This window comes from Spea bombifrons, chromosome 9 (genome assembly GCF_027358695.1).
Source record: "Spea bombifrons isolate aSpeBom1 chromosome 9, aSpeBom1.2.pri, whole genome shotgun sequence".
Classification (NCBI taxonomy): domain Eukaryota; kingdom Metazoa; phylum Chordata; class Amphibia; order Anura; family Pelobatidae; genus Spea; species Spea bombifrons.
Window position 1 is genome coordinate 11,490,888 of NC_071095.1, and position 26,898 is coordinate 11,517,785.

Below are 26,898 nucleotides of genomic sequence, written 5' to 3' on the forward strand. Positions count from 1 at the left end.
CATGTGACAGGCAGACTGTTGCTATAGGAACTCAAATCCTCCATAAAAGAGTGTTTACACTTTAAAAGGCAAAGGTTATTTGCTTAATATGATCGCCCAACTATTTTGTCTTATTTGGAACACATTTATAATTCAACTTGTTTGTTGCTAACTTTTTTAATAAGAAAAAATGCATATTTAACTATATTTTCATATTTAACTATATTTTCTATGTTGGCCCTATACAGGTTTTCACCTTCGCTTAAATACTCCGTCTCTGGCTTTATATAGACGAGGCTTTTTGTTTTGTACAAAAGGAACTAATTTTCCAGTCTTTGTTACAATATTTCTGTTTAGCAACAATGTGACTTTTTGAATAAGTGAAATATTTTTATAGATGTTAAAAACGTCCGTCTCGTGTCTTAGGGATATTGTAGGTGAAGGAATTCAGGCGGAGGTATTCTATTTAAAGGGGTGCATTATGTTGTGTGTTATCATTTATTAGGTGCCACTTATGGAATGCTTGGGGAAATAAAATGATTTTTTAGTTATTAAGCGCCAACAAATTCGGCAGCGCTGTACAGTATAACTGGGGCAGTAAACACACATAACAAATATACATTAATACATACAGACATATAAGCCGTTGAGAACCCGGGCCCTTGAGCTGCCAACTAGTTTTATGGTACTTCTATGAAAAGTTCCAGGAAAGAATGGTGGGCTTTTAAGGGTCTGCTCAAGAGCTAACAATCTAAATGAAATGATTCTCTACGCCTGCTATGTCTGTATGGGTTAATGCGTATTTATGTATGTGTTTAACACCCCATTTAAATTGTTCAGATCTGCATAATTTGTTGGTAATAATAATGATAATAATAATGGCACTCATTATTGTTTTATCCAGGATGTTTTAGTTATTTATCCTGAAAGTAGCTCACACCCCACCGTTACCATGACAACACTATCTCTGCAACCCCATGGATTAAAAATAACAAACGGATCTGTGATTAATAATGTAATGAATATATGTATGTGGCATACTGAGGAAGTGTTGCCCGATTCCAACATGGCCGCTCGGCTGCTGCAGATAGGGCTTGCTACAGATCACGTGACGCTGCTCTAGTCAGCTGATTCACAGTGAGCCGGACACATGATAGAATCCCCGCATTCTGATTGGCTGCTTTTGATCCGGCACGTCTCTGACGTATGGAAGAGGGGGCGGAGTCGGGGTCGGCTAAGCGAGACAAATAAACATGGAGTCTATATTTCACGAGAAAGTAAGTTGGAAGCCGGGGTTCTGTTTGGGGTATTGCCCTGTGGTTTTAGGGGGCAGTGCCAGTACAGGGGCATTGGGGGGCAGTCTGTGTATATGGGGGCTCCTATGTCTGGGTGGGGGGTGCCAGCTGACTCTCCCCATCCTCCATGTTACCATGACACCGTATGAAATGCAGGGCACTTTACCACAATTAGGTGTGGGATTTAACCCTAAAAGGGGCACAGAGTGTGGAAACCTGCTGCGTATCATTATTACATATGGCTGACCGGCACCGGCAAAAGTGCTGCCCTGTACCGTGTGGGGTGTTTAATTGGTTCGGCTCCGTGAGTTTATACATTCCACATACTACAGGGCATGGCTTTGCTTGTGCTGGACAGTAATATGTGTAAATCACATGTGTCTGGGGACTGGGAGAACACAGCGGCCCCTTCGTGCTGGGGGGTTCTCCCGAGCATGCGCGGCGTAGGGAAGGATATTCCCATATACAAAATGCTTGTTTCGTGTTCTCTTTCAGCAAGAGGGCTCGTTGTGTGCCCAGCACTGTCTCAATAACCTGCTGCAGGGAGAGTATTTCAGCCCCGTGGAGTTATCCTCCATCGCGATGCAGCTGGACGAGCAGGAGAGGATGAGGATGGCCGAGGGAGGCTTAACGAGCGAGGAATACCGGACGTTCATGCAGGTAAGAAAGGGTTAAAGCCGTCTGTCCGCCCGGCGTCTCTCCGACATTGCGGTTCTTCCTTTGTATGTAGAACACATAAATGAAACATGTCTATTTAATCGTTGGATATACCATATATCGAATATGTGTTGAATATTCTTTTTTTCGCCCCTGCATAGCAACCCTCTGGCAACATGGACGACAGCGGGTTCTTCTCCATCCAGGTGAGCTGCCGTCCTTCCGTGCCGCTCTCAGGCTTCCGCGAGCGCGTCGGATGGGATAGCCGTCGATTTGGTTGCCCCGGGACTGACGTGTTTGCCGACTTATTTCTCGACAGGTTATAAGTGACGCCCTGAGAGTCTGGGGCTTGGAGCTCATTCTGTTCAACAGCCCTGAGTATCAGAACCTTGGGATCGACCCTATGTAAGACCTTTCCACAATCCCCCCACTACTGTGCGGATTTTGTTTATGCTCTATATAATATATATATATATAATATAAGTCCTGAGTTACTTTATTCCTATATGAATTAGTGATGGATAAGACAGGTGTGATGGGAGATTTAAAAGATTAGCGGTAAAGTCGCCTGCTGCCTTTTATTGTTAATAAACCTATAATAATACTGCTTGGTATACGGTGGGCCGGGGGTCCGCGTGGCGCGCAGGACCGAACGCACCGAGTTTAACGAGATTTTTGTGATTACAGAAACGAAAGGGCGTTCATCTGCAATTATAAAGAGCACTGGTTCACGGTGCGGAAGTTGGGGAAACAGGTGAGGTCCCGGCCGCTGCGTGCTCTTCCTTTCTGCCGTTGAGTGTTTAGTGCCGGATATTCTCTCTTTTAGGGGGGGTAATGCGTGTGGAAGGGTCCGACCCGTATGCATTGCAGCCGTATTCACGAGAATTGCTTTATATTAAGAGGCTGGACTGTAGCTGTTTTGTTTTTTAAAGCATTCTTGTCGGTTGTTTTTACAACTTTGTTTTATTTATGCAACTTTTTTATTTCACAAAGCTGCAATAATATACATTTATATATTTCATATACTTATATTTATATCTATATATTTATATATTCCATATATTTATACTTAGATTTATATCTGTATATTTATATATTCCATATATTTATACTTATTTATATCTATATATTTATATATTCCATATATTTATACTTATATTTATATCTATATATTTATATATTCCATACATTTATATTTATATCTATATATCTATATATGTAAATGAGTTTAGCCGTATTAGTCCAGCAGACACAATGTATCGCAGTACCTGGTGATACCTTTTTTATGGGACTAACATAATATTTTACAGAAAAGTCTGAAGATCTGATGGAGAGGATAATTCTCGCAAGCTTGTCTTTTAAATATTATGTTAGTCCAATAAAAAAGGTATCACCGCGTGCTGCTATACTCCTTTTTTTCTTTTCTTACATTATATATATATTGTAGGGAACAGCTCACGCATGGGGCGGCAATGACAGTCTTCACACCGGTTTCAAACGTGAAGCGGGTTTATTTAGATGCTGTAGGCACAGAGCACCGTATAAACAAAACAAACTCTAAGCCTGTCCGGCTCTAACTAAACATCCGGATACCTCTCTACAAGCCAAGGTCTGGCACAAAGCAAAATAACAGGTTTTGCATGGGTAAAGCTTCATACCTGGTGGGCTGCAGCGCTGGCTGTAGCTGCTCTTTCACTCAGTTTCTCCTCTCTCTCTGCAAACCTAACAGCCCTCTCTTTTAAGGCTTCCTCCCCAGTAACGAGCTTAGGAAGCCTCACCTGAGAGCACCTGGGTTTGCTACCATGCCTGGCTGAGGTAACCAGGTGATATATATATCCCATCAACCACTCTCCCATACACTTTACCACATATCCCCCCCGTCGACTCCAGACCAGAGGTCTGGACAGCATCAGCAACCATACAGTACACCCTGGACAACGCATCCGCATTCCCATGTAACTTCCCTGGTCTATGCTCCACTGTAAATCTAAAATTTTGCAAGGAGAGAAAGCATCTGGTCACTCTTGCATTCCTCTCCTTATTCTGTTTCATCCATGCCAGAGGAGCATGGTCAGTCACCAACACGAATTCCCTGCCCAGGAGATAATATCTCAGGGACTCCAACGCCCACTTGATGGCGAGACACTCCCTTTCCACTATGGCATAATTTTCCTCGGCTGGGGTCAGTTTCCTACTCAAGTACAGCACTGGGTGTTCTTCCCCATTAACCACTTGCGACAGAACTGCTCCCAAACCTGTAGCAGACGCGTCTGTCTGAACCAGAAATGGTTTCCTAAAATCTGAGGAAACGAGCACTGGCTGGTCACATAGGGCAGACTTCAGACTCTGAAAAGCCTTCTCTGCCTCGGGGTTCCACTTTACCATCACTGACTTATCACCCTTCGTTAAGTCTGTCAATGGTGTTGCCATTGAGGCAAAGTTGGGCACGAACCGACGGTAGTACCCGGTTATGCCAAGGAAAGCCCTCACTTGTTTCTTAGTTACTGGCCTAGGCCAGTTCTGTATCGCCTCAATCTTATTGATCTGGGGTTTAACCAGCCCCCTACCAATGATATAACCCAGGTATCTTGCTTCCTCCAGACCCACTGCACATTTTTCAGGGTTTATGGTTAGGCCTGCATCACTAATGGAGTCTAACACGCCCTGTACCTTACAGAGGTGACTTTTCCAGTCAGACGAAAAAATTACCACATCGTCCAGGTAAGCAGCGGCATAATCACGATGCGGTCTCAAAATCATATCCATCAGCCTCTGGAAGGTAGCAGGGGCCCCATGTAACCCAAATGGCATTACAACATACTGGAACAGGCCCTCTGGAGTGGAAAAGGCAGTCTTCTCTTTAGCCTCCTCAGTTAACGGTATCTGCCAATAGCCCTTTGTAAGGTCAAGTGTTGTAATGTACCTTGCCTTCCCAAGCCTCTCAACCAGTTCATCCACTCGGGGCATGGGGTACGCATCAAACTTTGAGACCTCATTTAATCTCCTGAAGTCATTACAGAACCTCCACGTCCCGTTGGGCTTTGGGATTAGCACTATGGGGCTTGACCACTCACTAGTAGATTCCTCAATAACACCTAATTCAAGCATGCGCCTGACCTCCGTGGATACCGCCTCTCTACGGGCTTCTGGTATCCTGTATGGCTTCAGGTTCACTTTACTGTGAGGCTCAGTTTTAATATGGTGTTTTATGAGGTGGGTACGGCCAGGTAGGTCCGAAAACTTTCGTCTGTTTTCCTGCAGGAACTCCCTCACCTCCTGCTTCTGGGGCACTGACAGTGCCTCTCCTATTGTTACTGGGGGAACTGGTTGCCCCACTTCTTTGACCCCTGCCTGGGTCGCCCCCAAAGACTCCCGCTCTTTCCACGGCTTGATCAGGTTTACGTGGTAAACCTGGAAGGGTTTTCTCCTGCCCGGTTGATGGACCTTGTAGTTCACCTCACTCATCTTCTCTACAACCTCATAGGGACCCTGCCACTTGGCTAAAAACTTACTTTCAACGGTGGGCACTAAAACCAGGACTCTGTCCCCAGGATTAAAGGCCCTCAACCTGGCAGATCTGTTATAAATTCTGCTCTGGGCCTCCTGCGCTCTTTGCAGATGCGTTTTAACTATAGGCATCACCGTCGCTATTCGCTCCTGCATCTGAGCCACATGTTCAATAATACTCTTATATGGGGTGGCCTCGGTCTCCCAAGTTTCTTTGGCAATATCTAACAAACCCCGTGGATGTCGGCCATAGACTAACTCAAAGGGGGAAAACCCTGTAGACGCTTGGGGCACCTCCCGGATAGAGAACATGAGGTAGGGTAATAGACAGTCCCAATCCCGACCATCCCTTTCTACCACCTTTTTTAGCATATGCTTTAGGGTTTTGTTAAACCTCTCCACTAACCCGTCTGTTTGAGGGTGGTACACTGAGGTACGGAGGTGAGTGATTTTAAACAACTTACACAGGTCTTTCATGACCCGTGACATAAAGGGCGTACCCTGGTCAGTAAGAATTTCTTTAGGGATGCCCGTGCGAGAGAACATGTAAAACAACTCCCTAGCAATATTTTTGGAGGCCATGTTTCTTAAGGGTACCGCCTCTGGGTACCGGGTAGCATAATCCAAGACAACCAAAATGTATTGGTGTCCCCTAGCAGATTTGACAATGGGCCCTACCAAATCCATGGCAACTCTCTCAAATGGTACTTCAATTATGGGAAGTGGCACCAAGGGGCTACGGAAGTGTGGTGTTGGGGCACTCTTCTGGCATGTGGGGCATGACTCACAATACCTTTTTACTTCTTCATATACCCCAGGCCAATAAAACCTTTGGAGGACCCTCTCTTGTGTTTTATTAGTCCCCAAGTGCCCCCCAAACACATGGTTATGGGCTATGTCCAGCACCAGGTGTCGGTATGGTTTTGGCACCAGAAGCTGTTCCACAATTTCCTTGTTAACTTTGGTGACCCGGTACACTAGATCCCCATTCATGGCAAAATGTGGAAATTTCTGGTCAGCTTCGGGTTCCTGTGGTACCCCATTTACTACGGTAACATTTGACCGTGCAGTTCCCAGAGTGGGGTCTCTCACTTGCTCGGTCCCGAAGTTACCCCGAGACATTTCTAAATCTAAGACCTGTTGGCCGGGTAGGGAAGTTTCTTCTTCTTCCTCCCCAGCTAACACCTGGAAGGGGAAAGAACCTTCACTATACATTTCAGGTGGGCCTACATCCTTCTCATCATGCCCCTTACTGGTATCATTGTTTCCAATGGCCGTCTCACATGACCCATTATTTACAGGGAAGGGTACAGACTCTGCCGGAGTTTGTTCCCCAGCTGCAGAAACGTTCCCCCTTTTCCACAACTCCCAGAACAAGGGGAAATCGCGGCCTAATATAACCGGATGCATAAGTCTTTTTACAACTCCGACCTCGTAGGTCACAGTTCCAGATGGGGTCACCAACTTAATGGGGGCCACAGGGTAAGCGACAATATCCCCGTGGATGCATTGCACTCTTATGTGCTTGTTCGGCACGTAGTCCATAGCCACAAGGCCGGCCCGAACCAAAGTCACCAGGCTACCCGAGTCCAAAAGTGCCTTCACGGAGCAGTCATTTATTGTCACCATACAAAAATGTGGCTCAGTCTCTGACTCTGGAATGGCTGCACAAACAGGTTCTGCAAATAGGGACTGACGCCGACTAGCGTCACACACCATGGGTTCTGAGTTAAGAGGGCAATAGGCGGCTATGTGTCCCCACTCCTGGCACCTCCAGCACTGGGGGGTCCCTGGCCTCTTTAGTAGGGAGCCCTTTCTAGGACTGTGGGGCCCCAGGGGTTCAGGATCAGTCTTTTGCCCTCGCCCAAACTCTAGAGCCCTGCTCTCGCTCACATTTTTCCATACACCTCCAGCTGGAACTCTCTTACCCAAAGATGTCGCGGGTCTGACAGTCTTGGAAGGTGTTGGTGCTGCAGGGACCTCACGGAGGAAGTCCTCGGTTGCTATGAACCTTTCCACCATGTTGACAAGCTGCTCAGCAGTTCTGGGGTCTCCATGCCCAACCCACCGTTGTAGCTCTGCCGGGAGGGCGCGGAAGTAGTGGTCCACTACCACCTTTTCCACCATCTGGGCTGGTGTAGTGGATTCTGGTTCCAGCCACTTACGTACAAGATGAATAAGATCATACATTTGGGACCTGGCAGGCTTGTCCATGGTGTATTTCCAACAGTGGACTCTCTTGGCCCGAACAGCGGGCGTAACACCCAGGCGAGCAAGGATCTCCATTTTTAGTTTTGTAAAGTCCCGGACATCCTGCTCCCCGAGGTCATAGTAGGCCTTTTGCGGTTCACCAGTCAGAAAGGGTGCAATCACTTCTGCCCACTCTGCAACTGGCAGTCTCTCTCTCTCCGCCACTCTCTCAAATACGGTGAGGTAGGCCTCGACGTCATCGTCGGGCGTCATTTTTTGTAAGCCCCGCTGAACGGCCCTCCTCACATCCACAGTCTCAAGGGGGCTTGCCTCCACTCGTTGGGGCTGAGCCACAACAGTCTCTCTGAGCGCAGCAATCTGCTCCATTAACAGGCGATTCGTTTCCTGTTGTTGGGCCATAGTCTGCTGTTGCGCATGTTGCTGGGCTTCAAAAGCCTGCTCATGTCTCAGGTTAGCCTGTATCAGCTGCTTTATCACCTCCTCCATTGTGCCGGATGGGCCGTACAGTGCTGCAGCTTTCACTCAGGACATATGCTTCCGGCCCTTTAAATGTCCACAAATTTCAGATGCAGTGTTTTGTCATGCCGTTGCTCCTAGCACCACTATGCCCGCATTCTCCACCAATTGTAGGGAACAGCTCACGCATGGGGCGGCAATGACAGTCTTCACACCGGTTTCAAACGTGAAGCGGGTTTATTTAGATGCTGTAGGCACAGAGCACCGTATAAACAAAACAAACTCTAAGCCTGTCCGGCTCTAACTAAACATCCGGATACCTCTCTACAAGCCAAGGTCTGGCACAAAGCAAAATAACAGGTTTTGCATGGGTAAAGCTTCATACCTGGTGGGCTGCAGCGCTGGCTGTAGCTGCTCTTTCACTCAGTTTCTCCTCTCTCTCTGCAAACCTAACAGCCCTCTCTTTTAAGGCTTCCTCCCCAGTAACGAGCTTAGGAAGCCTCACCTGAGAGCACCTGGGTTTGCTACCATGCCTGGCTGAGGTAACCAGGTGATATATATATCCCATCAACCACTCTCCCATACACTTTACCACAATATATATTTATTAGTTATATATAACAGTTATTGGTACCCAGAGCTGTAGATCTCTGGGGGGGGGGTATGGGTCGGAGGCCGTGTCCATCTCTCTGGTGAGATCAGGGGGGGGGGAATGCTGGGTTTGGTACCATGTGGGGAATCGCGCTTAAACCTAAAGTGTGGATGATAGGGATTGTAGTCCCCGATGCAGCTGCTCTATGCTTTGTGTTTCTCTCCAGTGGTTTAACTTGAATTCTCTCTTGACGGGACCGGAATTGATCTCGGACACATACCTCGCACTCTTCCTAGCGCAGTTACAGCAGGAAGGTAAGGCTGTTATCCGTTTCATTATCACGACAACTGCTTTGTTTTTTTTTTATATATATTTAGTGAATGTATGAGCCGCCGGTCTGTGTATTTCTGTCATATGACAATTCTATGGATAGCTTGGAGGAGGAGGGCAGAGAGAGGGATGCGATAGAAACATTTCAATACGTAAAGGGAGGGAAGGAGGAAAAAAGTTACAGCGAGAGACCGGAATCTAACACTAGAGGGTCAGAGACTGAGATGGGATGGAAGGAAGCTTTACGTTACTGAGAGGGTGGTAGATAAGTGTAACAGCCTCACTGCAGAGGTGGTAGAGGGTAATACAGTGAGGGTATTAAACATGCATGGGATAGACATACGGCTCCTGAATCTAAGATGAGAACAATGACCGGTTAAGGTTTGAGTCTTTACAGCAGGAGAAACGGGCCGACGGGGGCCGAATGGGACTGGCTTGCCGGCGGATTCTATGTTTAGCTCTGTTCCGTCTGTGCCAGGTTATTCCATATTTGTGGTTAAGGGAGACCTGCCTGACTGCGAGGCCGACCAGCTTCTCCAGATGGTCCAAGTTCAGCAGTTCCAGCGACCCAGACTGATAGGCGAGGACTCGGCGGCCAGAGAGCAGCGGTACGCTTGGGTTTCCTTTTAACGTCTTCTTGCGTATCGTAATATTTCTGGGCGGGAAGAAACCGTCTCTGGATTTAAGGTCTCCGTTACGGGATAGGGCGGTCTTCTACCCCAGACGTTCTCATGTAGCGTGTTTTAAGTAAACGGCCATCCAGAACCCGGTTCTTTGCCCCACGTACAGGCTGGAGACGAGCGAGACGGCCATGGAGGAGGACACCTTGTTTGAGAGACCCGTCCCGATGGACGAGGACGAGGAGAACCTGCAGAAAGCCCTCGCCCTCAGCCGTCAGCAGATCGACATGGAGGACGAAGAGGCGGATTTACGCCGGGCGATTCAGCTCAGCATGCAAGGTGCGTTCGGTAACACGCGGGGGGCGCAGAGATAACCGGTCACGGCGCGCTTCCCGTACGATTCTTACCCATCGTGTCGTGTAACAGGCGGACATCAAAGTGACTTCACCGAGTCCGGGTCGGCCGCTGTTCCCCAATCATCCGAGCCTGGATCGCTCACGTCCGAAGAGCTGCGGCGGCGGAGGCAGATGTACTTCGAGAAGTAATTACCCCGTTTCTAATTCGCTCTGGTTTATGGATCCGTTCAATGACCAAAAAAATAACCCCCCCCCAAACTGTAATAAATATATAATTCTTTCTCCAGCGTCCTCATTTTATTTTAATTTATCATAAGGGGAATGCTGTAATTTCTGGGAGATTGAATACGGTCCCTTACGGTCAAATAGAAGGTGACGGGGATGTCGGGAGGCGGATCGCAGCGGGGGTTATCTGTCGTTTTTAGGGATTTTAGTTTTTTTTTTTCCATCCCAGACATTGCGTCTTCTTTCAGGCAGCAGCAGAACAACAACAACAAGTCGGGACAGCCGTCCTCGGAGGCGAACGCGGACACCCGTAACGCGCTAACAAATGACACGGGTAAGCGTTTTATATCACAGCATAGCAGCCGGAACGCTCCGCGCCGGGTCTCCAGTCCCTGTTACCCCCGTATTATAATCCAGGGAGGCCGGGGGGTTTCAGTGATGGTTCTGAGATGGTCAGAAAAGGAATGGGACTCCACTGGATGTAGAGACCCTCACCCAAATTAAAGAGCTTTGGGAAAGTCCACCATTCTTCTGGTCTCGAGACCACCATACCGTCTCGGACCACAAGAAGCGCTCGATTTCCCCGTTTATTATCGGCGTTGATGCGTGACCCTTTTGTTCTCTCGTCAGGCGCAGGTATGAGTGACGACGACGTGCTGAGGGCCGCCACGAAAATGTCTCTGGATGTAGGTGTGAGCGGCGCCAACGCCTCCGAGAAATGACAGCGTCTGCGACGCGCTCCCCCCGTGTGTCCCTGATGGTTTTACGAATGGCTTTTTATAGCCGGGTGGTCTTCGGCTCCGGACCCTCGCATTCTGACCGTTCTTTTTCTGTTCCGTCGCACGCGGCAACCGCATAACCCGGCAACCGCATAACCCGGCAACGGCATAACCCGGCTTCACCAAACCAGCTGAGCTGTAAACGACCAAACTAAGCTTTTCGGCATCACATCGTGCGCTCGGACCCCCTCTGCATACACCCCTTTATCCAGCCGGCCCATTCCCAGTGTTGTTGGGGGAAACACTGCTATCCGACCTGTATTTTGCCCCCCGCTGCAACAGAAGGGGCAACGGTGCTTTTAATACTGTTTACGAAGACCGGCGGTTCTCTTGTCCGTGTCGGCCATGTATTCCAGGGGAACAAACCAACGCGTTACGCTTCTTATTGCGGTTGCATGCACCATTTTTAGTGGGGTCAGAGACCCCCGGACCTGTCTATCTGTTAATTGCTGAGCACAGATTTTACCCCCCCCAGCACATTTTGATTGTAAACCGGGATCAGCCTATTCGGTGTGTCTGCGAGATGCTATAGGGCATCGGCCCCCATAGATATAGGGGGCCACTACAGAGTTACTAGTTCGAGATGATATTTAGAGCCTGCTGGTGAATGCGAGGGTTAAATGCTACGGATAGCCTACATTTTAAGTAAACATTTCTATATCTGACAGTTGATAAAAATGTTACTTATTGTATTTTTTTAATACGGATTCTAGATATTTTATCTGTATTGGCGGGAGTGAGAATGGGCCGGCCGTTCTGATTGGCTGCTGACCTCTGCCTGAAACTTCTGGAGAAGCCGAGCAATAAGATTAACGTTTAAAGCTTTATTATTTTAATTTTTTTTTTAAATTAAATTCCAGTTTAAAATGTTTGAGGTTGAAGCGTTTTTCAGAGCCCCCCCCCCGTGATGACGGCGCTGCATGGGTTACACCTCAGTCTATAATATAAATAAAATAGTAAAAGGTCATTTTGTCCACCATTATATCCGTCTGCCGTATAGTTACCGGGGTCCTGTCCCTTTTAAGTGAATGATGTACCCCGTGCGCGCATGGTCTGTGTATGGGGGGGGCGCATGTCCACGTCTTCATCTGGTACAACGCAGACCCCGTGTCGCCCTCTCTATTGTCGTTTGCAAACGGAACGATTCGTATGTTTACCTCTTTTTAATTGCGTTCCAGAATGCGTTAACCTGTTGAGTACCAGAGGCATGCGCGGTGTTGCGTGTAACGGGTTTATGTCCTGAAACTTTGTGTCTTGGTCCAAAATGCCTATTTTTTTTATTTTTTTTTAACCACTCAAAGGAAACCCTGCGTGGAAATCGTCGGAACGGAATAATAAAAAAAAAAAGGCGGTTTCAGGTAGTTTATCTTCTCTGCAGACTGTTCGGGGTTAACGGGGAACTTTTTAAAAAGCTAATATATTTTTTGGCACGTTTGTATGAATGAGGGTTTATCTTAAAACAAACACCAAAAGACACTGTATCGTTTTAACGCGTGTGATTGTCCAGCCATGGATTCTGTGTTCGATTTGCTATCCAAAGGTTATTAAATAAAAGTATGAAATGCTTTTTATTTGAGTAAATTGGTGTTTTTCTTGAAAAAGTTTTTTTTTGGTGCAAAAATCAATCATCGCGAGTCCTGCTAATGTTTATTATTATTTTTAATCATTTTTTTCATTTTTGATATGTTAACGGATTTGTGCGATTCGGATATAACCCGGCGGGAACTTCTACCGCAATTGTGGCGCTTGCGGTGACGTCCTCTCCCCGATCTTTGAATCTGGGTAGAGGATGTCGCTGAAAGCGCTCTAACATGAGCTCGGCGCAATATGGCGGCGCTCGTGGTGACGTCCTCTCCTCCGATTGGAGGAAAACCAAAAAAACCTGTCCCAATAGTTTTCGCCCCGTTTGCACGTCTCCTTTCTACCTGCTTTCCCGTGGAGTTACCCTGACGGGGGGTGAATCTGTGAGATGTTGAAGGTAACGGAATGTAATCACTGGATCATCTCTGCCTATCGCTGCCTTTCGTGGCAAGAGACACGCGTGACTCAGCACCGGTGCGCATGGATAGCAGGTTCGTGGCCGGTTTTTATAATCGCACCCCTGAGTAAAAAGGGGTATCTTTCTCATCATTATCCCAGCTTCATGGAACCAAGTGCCCCCCCAAACCCCTGCCCTGGGGTAAGTGTAGGACCCATCAGTGAATCCAGTAAAGGACCGATAACAGCTGGCAGGCAGGGGCCCCGGTAAATGTCAGGGGCCCCACACCCTGGCGCAGGGGTCCTTCCGTCGCTTGAATAATAATTTAACGCTCCGGGTGCCCGGGGTGACTGCCAGCCGGGTACACGTGGAGCTGCCGCCCGCCCAGTCCTCCCGTATCCCGGCATGCACCGCAACCCGGACACGTCGCTCTGCTCCGACCATCGAGTCTCGAAGTCCCTGTCATGGCGGCCGTTGAGTTGGCGGAGGCCGGGATGGTTTAATAGGCGATGAGCGGCGAGCCCTGGAGCCGTTGAGCTTTTATTGTGACCGGAGGAGCGGAGAGCTGAAGCCTCGGTGTCTCCTGAGAGAAACGACCGCCCAGGGACACCCGGAGCCCGCTTAGCATCTTGCCCGGGTCCGTGGATCCGGATCCCTCTCAGGCTAAGACTCGGTTTTCCCGGCTAACTCTTCTGCCATGGCTTCCTGGCTCGGGGGCCTGGGCTCCGGCCTGGGGCAGTCCCTGGGACAGGTGGGGGGCAGCCTGTCATCCCTCACGGGGCAGATCTCCAGCTTCACTAAGGATATGCTGCTGGAGGGCAAGGAGGAAGCCGAGGGTGAGTGACTGCGGGGCATCCGGGGACCGGCATCTGTCTGTGGGGCATCCGGGGACAGAGTATCCTTCTAGAGAACAGGTGGCTCGTGACTTAAGCCCGTGTCACCGGGGGGGGGGGGGGTCTGGTGACAGCGCTGGCACGGAGGTGTCACGGGGGGGGTCTGGTGACAGTGGTGGCACGGAGGGGGCGTTTGGTGACAGCGCTGGCACGGAGGGGGGGTTCTGGTGACAGCGCTGGCACAGAGGTGTCACCGGGGGGGGTCTGATGACAGTGCTGGCACGGAGGGGGGGTTTGGTGACAGCGCTGGCACGGAGGTGTCACGTGGGGGGGGGTCTGGTGACAGCGCCGGCATGGAGGTGTCAGGGGGGTGTCTGGTGATGGTGCCGGCACGGAGGTGTCAGGGGGGGGATGTGTGTCTGGTGACAGCGCCGGCACGGAGATGTCAGGGGGGGTGTCTGGTGATGGTGCCGGCATGAAGGTGTCGGGGGGGTGTGTGTCTGGTGATGGTGCCGGCACGGAGGTGTCAGGGGGGGTGTCTGGTGATGGTGCCGGCATGAAGGTGTCAGGGGGGGTGTCTGGTGACAGCGCCGGCACGGAGATGTCAGGGGGGGGTGTCTGGTGATGGTGCCGGCATGAAGGTGTCTGGTGACGGTGCCGGCACGGAGGTGTCAGGGGGGGTGTCTGGTGACGGTGCCGGCACGGAGGTGTCAGGGGGGGTGTCTGGTGACAGCGCCGGCACGGAGGTGTCACCATGGGGGGGGTGATACAGCTTCGTGTTCCTGTGGGGTTGGAGGCGATCACATATATTATTGTGTTCCAGGTGTTGCTGCGGATGTGGAGATCTCCGGTGCTCGGATCAGGGAGCTGGAAGGGGTACAGAGATCAGAGGTAAATATGGAGCGAGTACCTGAGACAGACGGACGGACGGTGCGGAATCCGAGCTGTCCGCGACGGGCCATTCATTCTGCGTTGCTTTTCTTTGTTCGTTTAGAATGAGAGGCTGAGGAGATTTGTCACCGAGCTGGAGGAGAAGCACGAGGCGGCCGAGCTTCAGGTGAAGCAGCAGTCTCTGGATTTCAGGAACCGGCTGCAGCAAAAAGAGGTACGCGGCAAAAAGACAGACCGGCTGCCGCCTATCCATCCGGGGGTCGCGGCCCCAGCGGGGTATTTACAGGACATCTACGACTTAAAGGGTTAAGCATCGTCTATGGGACGGGATCCCGTTTATGTTTTTCCCTCGTTTATCCTCAGGTGGAAATAAGTCACCTTAAAGCCAAACTGAACGCCCTCCAGGACGAAATGCAGAAGAAACAAGCGTCGGCTCAGCTGTCCAGCGCCTCCCTCGCGGGGGCCGCGCAGTCCCCCTTTATGACGAGCATCCAGCCCCCCGCCTCGGCTTTCCAGGGTGAGGACCTGGACCTGGGCGACGTCATCTGGTCCCAGCAGGAGATCAACACTCTGTCCGGCGAAGTGTCCCGGCTCCAGGCCGAGCTCTCTCACTGGAAGCAGCTTGCTCAGGTGCATCTACACCCCTTCTACGACTTGGGGGTCCGTCCGGGCCGCAGATTCGAGGAACCTTAACAGGGTCTGCAAAAATATTAAATAAATATAATATTTTGCGGTTGCAGCTCGTGTTTGCTTTATCCAGCCTTATTACACGGATGACATCACAGCGGCTGCTGTATCTCACCCCGAAGCGTAAAATAAAACAAGCGGGCTGAACAAACTCCATTCGTAATGTTTATATTTTTTAAATCAATTTTTTTTTTATTTGTTCCAGGCATCAAAAGTGCAAGGTCTGCAAAATTCTGACCCAAACGAGATCTACATGCTGCGAAATACCATTAAGGTACCACATGTTCTGCTGTCCTGTCCGACTTTGTATTCAAGTCATCGTACCTTTCGTTTATTTCAGTTTAAATCTAGTTTTTATTTATTTATTTATGAAAGACGGTAATTCTAAAAGCGCGTGAAGCTTTATTTTGTCTGACGCTTCCTCGCAGGAGCTGAAGGAGAGACTGGATCGGGAACGGGACGAGCGGCAGCACGAGCTGTCCGCCCTCCAGGACACGCATCGCCAGAAGCTTGCCGAGCACACGCGGCGGCACCGGGACGAGCTGGGGGACTACGAAGACCGGATAGAGGAGCTGGAGGAGCAGCTGGCGCGAGGTTAGGATAGATTCCTCGCTCTCTCTCACCTCCCCGCTGCCAGTGATAACGATTTATTAATCGTTGTGTAGCCGCGGCCAGGTTTCCAGAGAATGCAGCGAGCGGTCATTGAGCTGCCGGTGTCACCTTAGTAACCGCATCTGCCTGTCAATTGTTCACTTCCATGATAAACGATAGTTTTATTAGGGAATGTAAACTAGAGGCCCTGGGGTTTAGATATAATGTAAGCAAGATTCACTTTACTGAGAGGGTGGTAGATAAGTGTAACAGCCTCCCAGCAGACGTGGTAGAGGGTAATACAGCAAGGGTATTAAACATGCATGGGATAGGCATACGGCTCCTGAATCTAAGACGAGACCAACGACTGATTAAGGTTTGAGTCGTTACAGCAGGAGAAACGGGCGACTAGACGGGGGCCGGATGGGTCTGATTTCTCAAACTCTATGTTTCTGTCTTCGCTTCCTATATAATGCTGCAGAACCCAATGTTATCCAGACAGACAGACAGTGAGGGGCATTTACCTGACACAATAATCCCCCGACCATTCTTGGTTGGCTTCTTTGATCCTTCAGAGGCCGCTGTTTTCTTCACACTGAAGCTGATGTCCGTGCCGAGCATTCACTCGCCGCTCGGTGGCAGCCGGGTAAATGGTGGCTCAGCTGCCGTGGTGCCGACGCGAGGCATTGCGCTGCTGATGTTGCCATTTGTAACAGATTACTCTTTGTCTCTAGGGGGCAGCGATGGTGCCGGGGAGAAATCCAAAATATATGAGATGCAGAAGACCATCCATGCCCTGGAAACAGAGAAAGCTGAAGCGGCTCGGAAAATGCAGGAACTGGAACGTCGCGTGTCGGACCTGAGCCGGGAGCTGGCTTCGTCCAGCGAGGAGAAAGCCCTCTTGAGAAAAGAGAACGAGTTGGCGATGGAGGAGAAAGTCCAGCTGGGCCGAGATTACGAAGCACTGCTGTCTGAGTTCAGGGAGCAGCAGGGATCGCAGCCCGGTGGCCCAGCCGAGGTGGCCGCTCTGCAAGGGGAAGTCATTAGACTGCGGGAAGCGTTGCTCGGTGAGACGTTGATAAAATCGGGATATTTTGTACTTTAAACTTATTATCTAGTATTCTAAGAAAATATCATCCATTCTTTTTCTCAGACGCACAGAAGGAAGGCACCGGATTAAAGGCTGCGGAACGGGTACGTTTGCCTCTCGGAACGTGAAGCGCGTCGGGTTCTGGCAGGCGTGGAGCTGACACGTACCGGTGTTTTGTTTTGCAGAGCAATACAGCTGTGGAGGAACTCGAAGGCACCGTACAAGCTCTTCTAGACGAAAAGTGTCAGCTAGAGAAAGACAAGGTATTTACATTTTTTCTCCCTGTAATATTTTAATTTAAAAACGAAGCAGCAATAGCTGGTGATCTACTCCAATACGTTTCAGTTGCTTCAAATGGTGCAAGCGCTGGGAATTCTAGAAAGGGAGATGCTCTTTAGGTTTGTTTTGGGTTTTTTTTTTTTTTTGTGGATTTTATTTACCTCTTTGAGCTGATGTTCCAAAAACAAAAAAAGCTGATTTTCTATATCATTAGCCGACAATCTTCATTCCAAATACCGCAGCGCAAGGAACCCTTACAATCTCTTTAGAGGATAATTTAGGGAGAAAAATATCTATTTTATTACACTCGATTAGAAAAAAAAAAAGCTTATCGGTGTGACCCTATTGGTGGAATGTTTAGTACCGCGTAGAACATCACAGAAGCCGACCTGCTTTCTGGGCCCTTTCCAGCCCTTTTTAGAGCTATGACAAGATTTATGACGCCATAGACCCGGTTTCATTATTTTAAGACGTGTAGAACGATGACCCGCTAGTCTTGTTTTTCTGACAAAAATATGTTTTTATTCATTTAAGGAAGAACTGCAAGCGGAGGTGAGTCGCATTCGGTCTGCCGAGGACTCTGATGTCGCCTCGCGGCTGGCGCGGGAAGAGCTCGAAGCCAAAGAACTAAGACTGGCGGAAGTCGCTGCGGAAAAGGAGGCGCTGGCAGCCGAGTTAGAGGAACTCGACAAGCAGAACCAAGAAGCGCTGGAGGTACTGGGATTAGAAACTTGGGTCATAATTGGACAGCTCTGTTCCCGGAATTGTTTAAAACGTGGCCCCCTCTGTCGACAGTAAGCATATGTTTCTAATGTTTGGACCACAGACGGTCTCGTGCAACTGAGTGGGGTCAGAACGCCTTCTATGGAACCCAACTTTGTAGCCTCGTATAGAATAATGATGTCATCAAGGTTTTTTAGGGATTTGGGGTAATTTATATTAGGTGCACCGTGAAGCTCTGGTAATACTACGGCCCAAGTGCCTTTTTCCAATCCAGGTCAGCCCTGTGTTTTTTTTCTCTTATTATAATTTTATTTATTAAATCTTTTCCTTTTTTCCAGCATCTATTTTTAATTAAGGAGCAATTAAACAAGCAGAGGATTGAGGCCGACGGGAGCATCGCTCAGCTGAAAGAGGACCTGCAGAAACTAAAGGAGGACGTTTCCCGCCTGGAATCAGAAAACGCTGAGCTCAGGAAACAGAAAGATAACCAGAACGAGGAGCTTCGCCAGACGACGTCCGCTCTGAACGAGCTGCGTGGGGAGAATCAACGTCTCTCGAGCCAAACGAAGGATTTTTCTGAAAGGATTAACCAATTGGAAACCTCAAGTTCTACCCTTAGGGAGGAAAACCTAGAACTCCAGAGAATCATACAGCGAGGAAAGGAAGAACTTTCCGCAGACAAACAAGACTCCCCGTCCCAGTTCCAAGTTCACGACGGCCAGTCAGAGGCTGTAAAAAATAAGGTTCAGCTTTCGGAGATCAAGCAGTCGAATGAAGACCTCGAAAAGGAAATTTGCGACCTCAAGATGGAGAACGAAATGCTTCTTTCCACTCAAGAACAGACGAAAGTTCAGTTACAGGAAGCGATGTCGGCCAACGCCAAAGACGCTCTGGAGAAACAGACTCTGATCGAGGCGCTGAGAATGCAAAAATCCCAGCTTGAACTCGAGCTAAACCACACCGAGAACAGATTGCTCGAACAAGCTCAAAAGTACGAGCGCACCATAGACGAGTTCACTAGCGCTCGGAAAATGGACACCTCTGCCTTACAACAGGAGCACGAGCGTCTGGTTAAACTCAATCAAAGTAAAGACTTCGAGCTGGCGGAGAGCAAGAGGATCCTCGAGCAGCTGGAAAAGGACCATGAGGAGACCAAGCAAATGTTGAGTAGCAGCTTAGAAGGACAGAAGCAGTTGACCGACCTTATAAATGAGAAGGAAAAATTCGTCCTTGACCTAAAGGAAAAGAACGGCGAGTTACAGCAGAGCCTTAAACATCTCTCGGAAACCTCCAAGGAGTGTGATAAGCTGCGGCAAAGCGTTGAGGACAAGGAAAGGACTCTTGCGTCTATGAAAGAAGACAACAGCCATCTAAAGGAGGAGATCGAGCGTTTGAAGGATCAGCAGGGTAGACCTCAGCCAGCGGTCGAACCCAAAACGTTAGACATCATTACCGATCTCGAGGTCGAGATAACGCAGCTGAATAAAGTCAAGGATAGTTACGAGGAAGAGCTGAAACTCCTGAAAACGGCAGCTGAAAAACAAAGCCAGCAATCTATACAGCTGGAACGGTCCTTGCGGGAGAAGATCAGAGAAACGGACGAGGCCAAGACACGGCACAAGCAGATAGTGGAGACGTACGAGAAACTGCTGGCGGAAAAAGACAGCGAGATCGGCAGCCTGCGGCAAACCAACGAGCTGATCAGCTCCCAGTTACAGAACGAGCAGCTGCTCCAAAACGATTCTACCGTCATCCTGCCGGACACCAAGGGCCAAACCATCAACGGCGAGAACGGCAACGAGAAGCATGACCTGTCCAAAGCGGAGATCGAGAGGCTGGTGAAAGGCATCAAAGAAAAAGACATGGAGATAAAAGCGCTCAACGAGAAGAACGTCGGTTTGACCAAACAGATTGATCAGCTGGCGAAAGGGGACGTCGGGAAACTCACGCAGATCATCCAGCAGAAGGATTTGGAGATACAGAGTCTGTCTGCCCGAGTCTCTTCTGTGAATTACTCTCAAGATGTTGTCTATTTACAGCAGCAGATACAGGCCTACGGCGTGGAAAGGGAGCAGGTGCTGGCCATTTTGAACGAGAAGACCCGCGAGAACAGCCAACTCCGAACGGAATACCACAAGCTCATGGACGTGGTGGCGGCCAAAGAATCTGCTCTTCTCAAGCTCCAAGACGAGAACCAAAGACTTTCCCGTGGCCAGGAGGGCAGCACCAACGAAATGTTTAAGGAAACGATCCAGAACTTGTCTCGGATCATCCGAGAGAAAGATATAGAAATCGATGCGCTGACCCAGAAATCGCAGACTTTGCTGGCCGTTCTGCAGGCCTCCAACTCGGACAACGGCAACGGACTCGGGGCCATCAGCAGCAACCAGTTCGAGGAGCTGCTGCAGGAACGCGACAAGCTCAAGCAGCAGGTGAAGAAGATGGAAGAGTGGAAGCAGCAAGTGATGACCACCGTGAAGAACATGCAGCACGAGTCAGCCCATTTTGAGGAGCACCTCGACAAGCTGCGGAAGCAGATGGTGGAGGACTGCGATTCCAACTCCAAACTGCAAGTGGAGTACGACCGACTCGTTCAAAACTACGAGCAGAAAGAAACCATGCTGAAAGGGTTGAATATAGAGCTGCGGGACGTGCAGCGCAGCCTGGAGCAGCTTAGCCTTGCCAAAGCTCTGATTTTGGGTGAGTTGGATGCAGCCAGCCTGCAGCCGGGTACGTCGGGTCTACCTGCCGGGCAAGGCGTTCCGTCAGCTGCCCCCCCGGACCCGAGCGGTGAACAGGCAACCAAGGCTTTGCAGGAACGCGAACGACTGAAGATCCAGCTGCAAGAGAAGGAGGCCACGATCCGGACGCTTCAGGAGAATAATCAGAGGCTCTCGGACTCGGTGGCCGTGACGTCGGAGCGCGTCCGGAAGGACCAGAGAGACGCGGACGCCGAGATCAAGCAGCTGAAAGAAAAAAACGACGTTTTGCAGAAATCTCTGAAAGAAAAGGACCTTTTAATCAAAACCAAGGGTGACAAATTAAACTCCGCCACCGAAAATCTGAGGAACAAAGAGAACGAGAACGAGCTCCTGAAACAGGCCGTCACCAACCTTAAGGAAAGGACGCACGTTCTGGAAACGGACATCCGCAAGCTGGAGGCGGAAAACGAAAAGGTCGTGGCCAAGGGCGCCGAGAAAGCGACCGAGTTCCAAGCGCTGCACGAAACCAACATGCAGTTTTCCATGATGCTCCGCGAGATGGAGTTTGAGTCGAATTCCATGAGGGAGAAAGCATCGGCGCTCGAGAGCCTTCTTAAAGAAAGAGAACAGGTTTGTTCTACAGGGAAAAGTCTTTGCTGCTTCGGGGGGAGAAATAATAATAATCCGTGCAAAACTTTTATATCGACCGTCACCAGAAATCTGAATTTTTATTTGCATGCAGGGGAAAACGGGCGAGCTGAACCAGCTGCTCAACGAGGTGAAATCCATGCAAGAAAAGGCCGTTCTGTTCCAGCACGAGCGAGACCAGGTTATGCTGACCCTGAAACAGAAGCAAATGGAAAACGGCTCTCTGCAGAGCGAGGTGAGGGGCTAAGGTGACTGTAACGCTTTATCTATCCGGTTTATCTGGAATAAAACCTTTATAAAGTGAAGTCGTGGAACTGCGATCCCCATCATCCTTTTCTTGGGGGGGGACGTTAATCTGCTGATATATCGGCTGATACTGTGATCCTAAAGCCAAGTTTTTATACGATCGACGACGTCAGGTTCAACATTTGCGAGAAAAGGAGCAGCGTTTAAGCCAGGAACTGGAGAGGTTACGCCACCACCTGCTCGAGATGGAAGATTCGTACACCCGGGAGGCTCTCGCTGCCGAAGGGCGAGAGACGGATCTGAGGAAAAAAGTGTCCCTTCTGGAAAATAAATTGTCGACGTCCTCCAGTGCCGTGCAGAATGCCAGGTATGATAACTACTCCTCTATTACCGCTAATAGTGTTGGAAAGATAAAGCCGGATCAAAGGACTGTGGAGGACTTTGTGGAACCCTGGTTATAAGTCCAGGTCTTTTTGTACCGTTGTTAAAGCTAAATGATTCACCTAGTGATTGTTCCGCTGCGTTCTGCTAATGATTGTTCCGCTGCGTTCCGCTAATGATTGTTCCGTTGCGTTCCGCTCAGTCTTCAGGCTACGATGCAAGTGGAGTCTCTGCAAGAACAGCTAAACCTGGTTTCCAAGCAGAGAGATGAGATCGCCCATCAGCTGCGCATGTCCCAAGAACAAGTGAGGCAGTATGCAGTGTCACTGAGCAACCTGCAGATGGTGCTAGAGCAGTTCCAGCAGGGTGAGTGACTCCGGCCGATGAGACGCGTAGTACCTGGTATGTGTCCTGGCGTTTATGTTGTGTTCCCTGCGTGAGGAGGATCGAGGTATTTTTGGTTTGTTCCGTGTTTCCGAAGGTTTGCCGTTCAGCTAAACACTAAATGCCGTTTCTTCTTCTTCCGTGGCAGAGGAGAAGGCCATGTATTCCGCCGAGCTGAACAAACACAAGAAGCAGAACAAAGAGCTGAAGGCACAAGCCGAAAAGCTTGAAAATATGGTTGCGTCTCTGCAGGTACGAGGCCAGGAACCAATTTCTAGGGCGCACGAGCTGGATCTGTATCGCATTTCTTTTCGTTTATGCTGCGCTCAAGCGGATATACGGAGAGAAGATGGACATAAAGCTCTAGGATGTGGATTTCTTTTAAGATGTTACCAAAGCCGCACTTGTTTTTGAAATCCTGATAGAGATATATATTTAATATTACTGCCCGTCTAACGACTACCTTGTTACGTGGTCTTTAGTTCATTGTTTGTTCTTTTTCCACCCCGCTGTGTGGCCCCTGGCGATTAACTCCACGCAGCACATAGAGAACCTCTTACGAGCCTTAGTTTGCTTCCGCTATAGAACGCGTCCCTGTCTGTGTCGCTGACTCCTCTATTTTTCATTACCAGGAACAATTAGATGAAGCAAACAGCGCGTTAGAAGCTGCAGCGCGACTCACCGAGCAACTGGATCTGAAAGAGGAGCAAATGCTGGAGCTGCAGCGGCAGAGTAAGGGCTTCTTGTAGCTCTATGCAGAATATCGCACTTTTAACGTGCTGCGCATCATGTTTTCTACCTGTGTTGGTTTTGGCACCAAGTTCCTTAATTTGGAGCATTGGTTCCCATTGGTTCCACATTTTAGGTGGAGAACCCACCATGGTCAAGGTCATTATGTAATCAAAGAAAAGACTCGGATCTGCCCGGGTCTGATTCTCCAGGTATCGGGGTCGGCGCTGGTCTGGGAGGCGATCCGTGACGGGGAAAGCAGAGCCGATTTATGTTCCGTACTTTGCGGTGCGCGTCGCCGGCTCCCGCTCAATGTAACGACTCCCACTCTCTATTTCAGGTGATCTCAAGCAGGAGATGTTGGAAGAAGCGCAGAATAAACTGCTGAACTTAATAAGCAGCACAGAGGGCAAGGTCGACAAGTACGTGTCCCCTACTGAGAACCTTATTATATAGCTATGGCTGGAATTTTATGATTTATGGTAGCTATTCCAGAAATTATTGTCCTAGACACCAAAAAGATCACCTGTTCTATGCTTGGGTGAAAGGGGATTAACCGCTAAGCGGCGCAGGGAATCGGCCCTTTATTTCAGGACTCTCTGGGATGTGTTTAGACCGAGGACTGTAAGATCTTTAAACTCACAAACTACTGAGGCATGTTTTGGAGCAAAATCCTGAATTTCGCGCAGCAAATATAATCAGTGTTCCCCCCCCACTTTTTAGGTTGTTAATGAGAAACCTGTTCATCGGCCACTTCCAAACCCCCAAGAAAAAGCGTCACGAGGTGCTGAGATTAATGGGAAGCATTCTTGGGATCAATAAACAGGAGATGGAGGAGGTAAGGAGGCAACAAAAAGTGAAAAGTTTAAAGATCACAAGAAAATGAACTGCATAAACTGCGAGTTTGTGGCTGAATTGTGATAGAAGTGTACATTTACGTGGGGACGGCTCGCTGATTGAACTATACATTACCCGGGGTCGGTATAGCATTCTGCATCTCATCTTTAAAACTGAATGTCCCACTTGTGTTGTCTTTACATGTCTCCAGCTCCTGACAGACGACAGCCGCGGTGTAACTGGATGGGTGACCGGCTGGTTTGGAGGGTCCCCTGGCACCAAGAGTGTGCCCAGCACCCCCCAGAGACCCACCTCCTCCTCCATGTTTAATACCGTAAGTGCCTGTGTATTACAGGGTAACGTGGATAGCGATACGGAGGGCCGAGTCACGCAGTTTGCGACGGGGCGAGGGTTAGGATTAAGACTCGCTTTACTTTCAGGTGGAGGGAGGGTCGCTGCTTTGCGCTGGGTTATATTCACCTGCCAGGGGTATCATCAGACGCCGTGCCCCGGGCCTTGCATGAAGAATCACAAACTGCCCAAGAGATCAGGCAATTTGCGAGCATTCCCAGCACCCCCGAGCGTGATCGTCAGGCGCTCCTGAGCTCTGCTGGTTTCACGATGGGTTAACAGGACGGTCTTTAGCTCGAGGATCTTGTTTAAGAGACGCTTTGATCCTCGCTTTGTCTTTCCAGTCCTTTTCAGAGCTCTTTGTGAAGTTCCTGGAGACCGAATCGCTTCCCACCCTTCCGCCTCTCAAGATGTCCCTGCAAGACATCACTCCTCTAGAAGCTGGGAATCCCAGGACGGCCACGGCTGGCGGAGCATCAGGTACGGAAACGCGGGAAGCGATCGCTCGCAACTACAGGTTTATCGTAAAAAGTCTCGCGCCATCAAACTACCAAATCTCCACGTTGCCCCTGACCCTGACTCTATAGGGACCCGTAAAGCCCCCCCAAACTTCCCGGAGTCGCTTTCTTTTCGAGTGCCCTGGCAGCGATCGGGTGAAATAATTAACGGGATTTCCTCCCCTTTTGTAATCGCGATGTCTTCTCTCACGCAGGCGCAGCAAAGTCGAGCAGGAAGGCAGATTCCAACCCGTTCCTGGCCCCCCGGTCGGACGCCGTGCCCCTCGTCCCGGTCTCCTCGCTGGGAGCGAGCGCCTCCGCGCACCTTCTCCTAAAGCCGATATCGGACGCGCTCCCCACCTTCACCCCTCTGCCCGTGTCGTCGGACGGCAGCGCGGGATCCGTGCTCAGAGACCTTCTAAAGCAATAGACGAGCCGGACGCCTTTCAGCACTTTAATGACAGAGACTTTGTAGATAGAAGATTCCAAAGAGGCCTTTCTGTACAGATCAGTAACTGCCTTTACACCCGCCGCCCTCGTCCCTCGCGCCCCTCGTCTCTCGCGCCCCTCGTCTTCTTATTTCTATATGACTTTATTTTGTATTTATAAGAAAGAATGAATTGTTTCGGAATGAATTCTCTTTATTAAATCGCTCTGCAGGTTTGGCGAAGGATTGACAAAAGTGGAGGGGGGGAAAACCTGCCAAATGTCAGACTTGCAGATTTTGGGTAGAATCCCTCATTCCTTTTGTATTATACATGTTGACGCTGTGCCGTTACAGGGCAGAATCCAGCCGTTTAGTAGACATCGCCCTCCGTTCACGTTCTGGTATCGCACCCTCGGAACTTCCATTTTTAACACATTTCTTCACACTGAAACAGAAAATCTGCCTTTTACCGTTCCTTTAACATGTGGAGGGGCATTTGCTGATCTGGGTAACGGTTACCGACCCCCCCCAGATGTGTTCGGGAAGAGGGGCAATTTTCCTCTCTGCTTTACTTCCAGTTGCCCTCCGCACCAGAATTTCCCCCCGGACGGCTGGCAAACAGTGTTATTTTACCGTGTAATCATGCGATGAGGTATTGGAGCTTTCTGTCCCTTTAAACCGGTTTTAGGGGTAAAAAAAACAAATGCCACTAAAAAGTTTTATATATTTAAATGCAGAATATTTAATTGCTCTCTGAATGAAATGTTGATTTTTCGCTGTCTTTTTTTTTTTCTCTCTCTCAATCTCTGTCTCTTTCCAACTTCCGTCAGAGCCTCCGATTTAACCCGTTGAGTGCTGGAGGCCATCACTACGCCAAGTTCCTTCGCGCTCAAAGGGTTAACAGATTATTTGCTTTTTGTATATCGGTTCCGTAATCCCGTTCTGGAAAATACTATTTCGGTATCGTTGCAGGACTGTAGTGTTCATATGTATAGTAAATAAAATTAATTTAAGGTATGTTTTATTTCCACCGTATTCAAAACGTACTCCTGATTTATCTGTCCTACTGGGGGGGAAAAAACGATGTTTCAATGCCTCCGGCCTCAAATTAAATATTATTATTATAACGTAATCTATTATATGACCATACAGTTAGACGACGTGAGCGGCTGTCTTGCTTTCCCCGGTAGATGGCGAGGAAACTCCTCGGGAAAACATCAGCCGCTCTTTTGTATATTTAGAAAATCTTTCCGACTGGTGCAGGACTCCAGAAGGGGTTTGCTGCTGCTAGGCTAATAAAGAAAGCTACAATTGTATATAAAATGTGGTTTTGCTTTAGCTAAAGACGGCTGAAATACCCAAACGCATCATAAGGTCGTGGCCGTGGCTGTGAGAAAGTAATGCTCGGTGTCACGCCGGCCTCTGGCCACGCGATGGTTAAAGCTGTTCTTTTTGTTTTGTTACGGTCGCTAGAATGTTTAGATGTAAATATTTCTGTACTTTCTATAAACGAATGTTTTCCGATGTTTCTTAAACGCGGACGTCTCGTCTCAACATGTATAGCGAGAGTAGGTGCCTGAAATGAAGTGACATTGTAGACGTCTGTCCCAAAGAGCT

At 49.2% G+C, this 26,898-nt stretch overlaps 2 protein-coding genes across 4 annotated transcripts; both read left to right on the forward strand.

Moving 5' to 3' along the window:
- Positions 1-1,187: 1,187 nt before the first annotated feature.
- ATXN3 (ataxin 3) lies at positions 1,188-10,983 on the forward strand. Of its 3 annotated transcripts, none has more exons than XM_053475235.1 (11): positions 1,188-1,256; positions 1,770-1,934; positions 2,093-2,137; positions 2,251-2,336; positions 2,619-2,685; positions 8,924-9,011; positions 9,425-9,635; positions 9,817-9,986; positions 10,074-10,188; positions 10,477-10,562; positions 10,859-10,983. In XM_053475235.1, the coding sequence occupies exons 1-11, from the start codon at positions 1,233-1,235 to the stop codon at positions 10,948-10,950; spliced, it is 1,149 nt and encodes a 382-aa protein (XP_053331210.1). In that variant the 5' UTR covers positions 1,188-1,232; the 3' UTR covers positions 10,951-10,983. The 3 variants fall into 3 exon arrangements, with proteins under 3 accessions (XP_053331210.1, XP_053331211.1, XP_053331212.1); XM_053475236.1 differs by having other exon boundaries at positions 9,506-9,635; XM_053475237.1 differs by lacking the exon at positions 9,425-9,635.
- A 2,445-nt stretch (positions 10,984-13,428) lies between these two features.
- Positions 13,429-25,420, forward strand: TRIP11 (thyroid hormone receptor interactor 11). The gene is made up of 21 exons (XM_053475018.1): positions 13,429-13,821; positions 14,642-14,709; positions 14,813-14,923; positions 15,073-15,339; positions 15,602-15,670; positions 15,825-15,990; positions 16,722-17,054; positions 17,141-17,181; positions 17,263-17,340; positions 17,891-18,070; positions 18,418-21,411; positions 21,524-21,664; positions 21,849-22,042; positions 22,259-22,422; positions 22,589-22,692; positions 23,073-23,172; positions 23,510-23,591; positions 23,893-24,007; positions 24,218-24,340; positions 24,702-24,837; positions 25,070-25,420. Exons 1-21 carry the CDS (start codon positions 13,683-13,685, stop codon positions 25,282-25,284), a joined length of 5,820 nt encoding a protein of 1,939 aa, XP_053330993.1. The 5' UTR covers positions 13,429-13,682; the 3' UTR covers positions 25,285-25,420.
- The last annotated feature ends 1,478 nt before the right edge of the window (positions 25,421-26,898 follow it).

Excerpts from the sequence above, each read along its gene's own strand:
- ATXN3 (XM_053475235.1), top strand. The coding sequence starts at position 1,233 with ATGGAGTCTATATTTCACGAGAAA. Across the intron at positions 9,012-9,424 it reads AGCGCAGTTACAGCAGGAAG|CAGGAGAAACGGGCCGACGG; the intron begins GTAAGGCTGTTA and ends GAGTCTTTACAG. Across the intron at positions 10,563-10,858 it reads CGCGCTAACAAATGACACGG|GCGCAGGTATGAGTGACGAC; the intron begins GTAAGCGTTTTA and ends TTCTCTCGTCAG.
- TRIP11 (XM_053475018.1), top strand. The coding sequence starts at position 13,683 with ATGGCTTCCTGGCTCGGGGGCCTGGGCTCCGGCCTGGGGCAGTCCCTG. Across the intron at positions 15,671-15,824 it reads TGCTGCGAAATACCATTAAG|GAGCTGAAGGAGAGACTGGA; the intron begins GTACCACATGTT and ends GCTTCCTCGCAG. Across the intron at positions 22,043-22,258 it reads AGTGCCGTGCAGAATGCCAG|TCTTCAGGCTACGATGCAAG; the intron begins GTATGATAACTA and ends CGTTCCGCTCAG.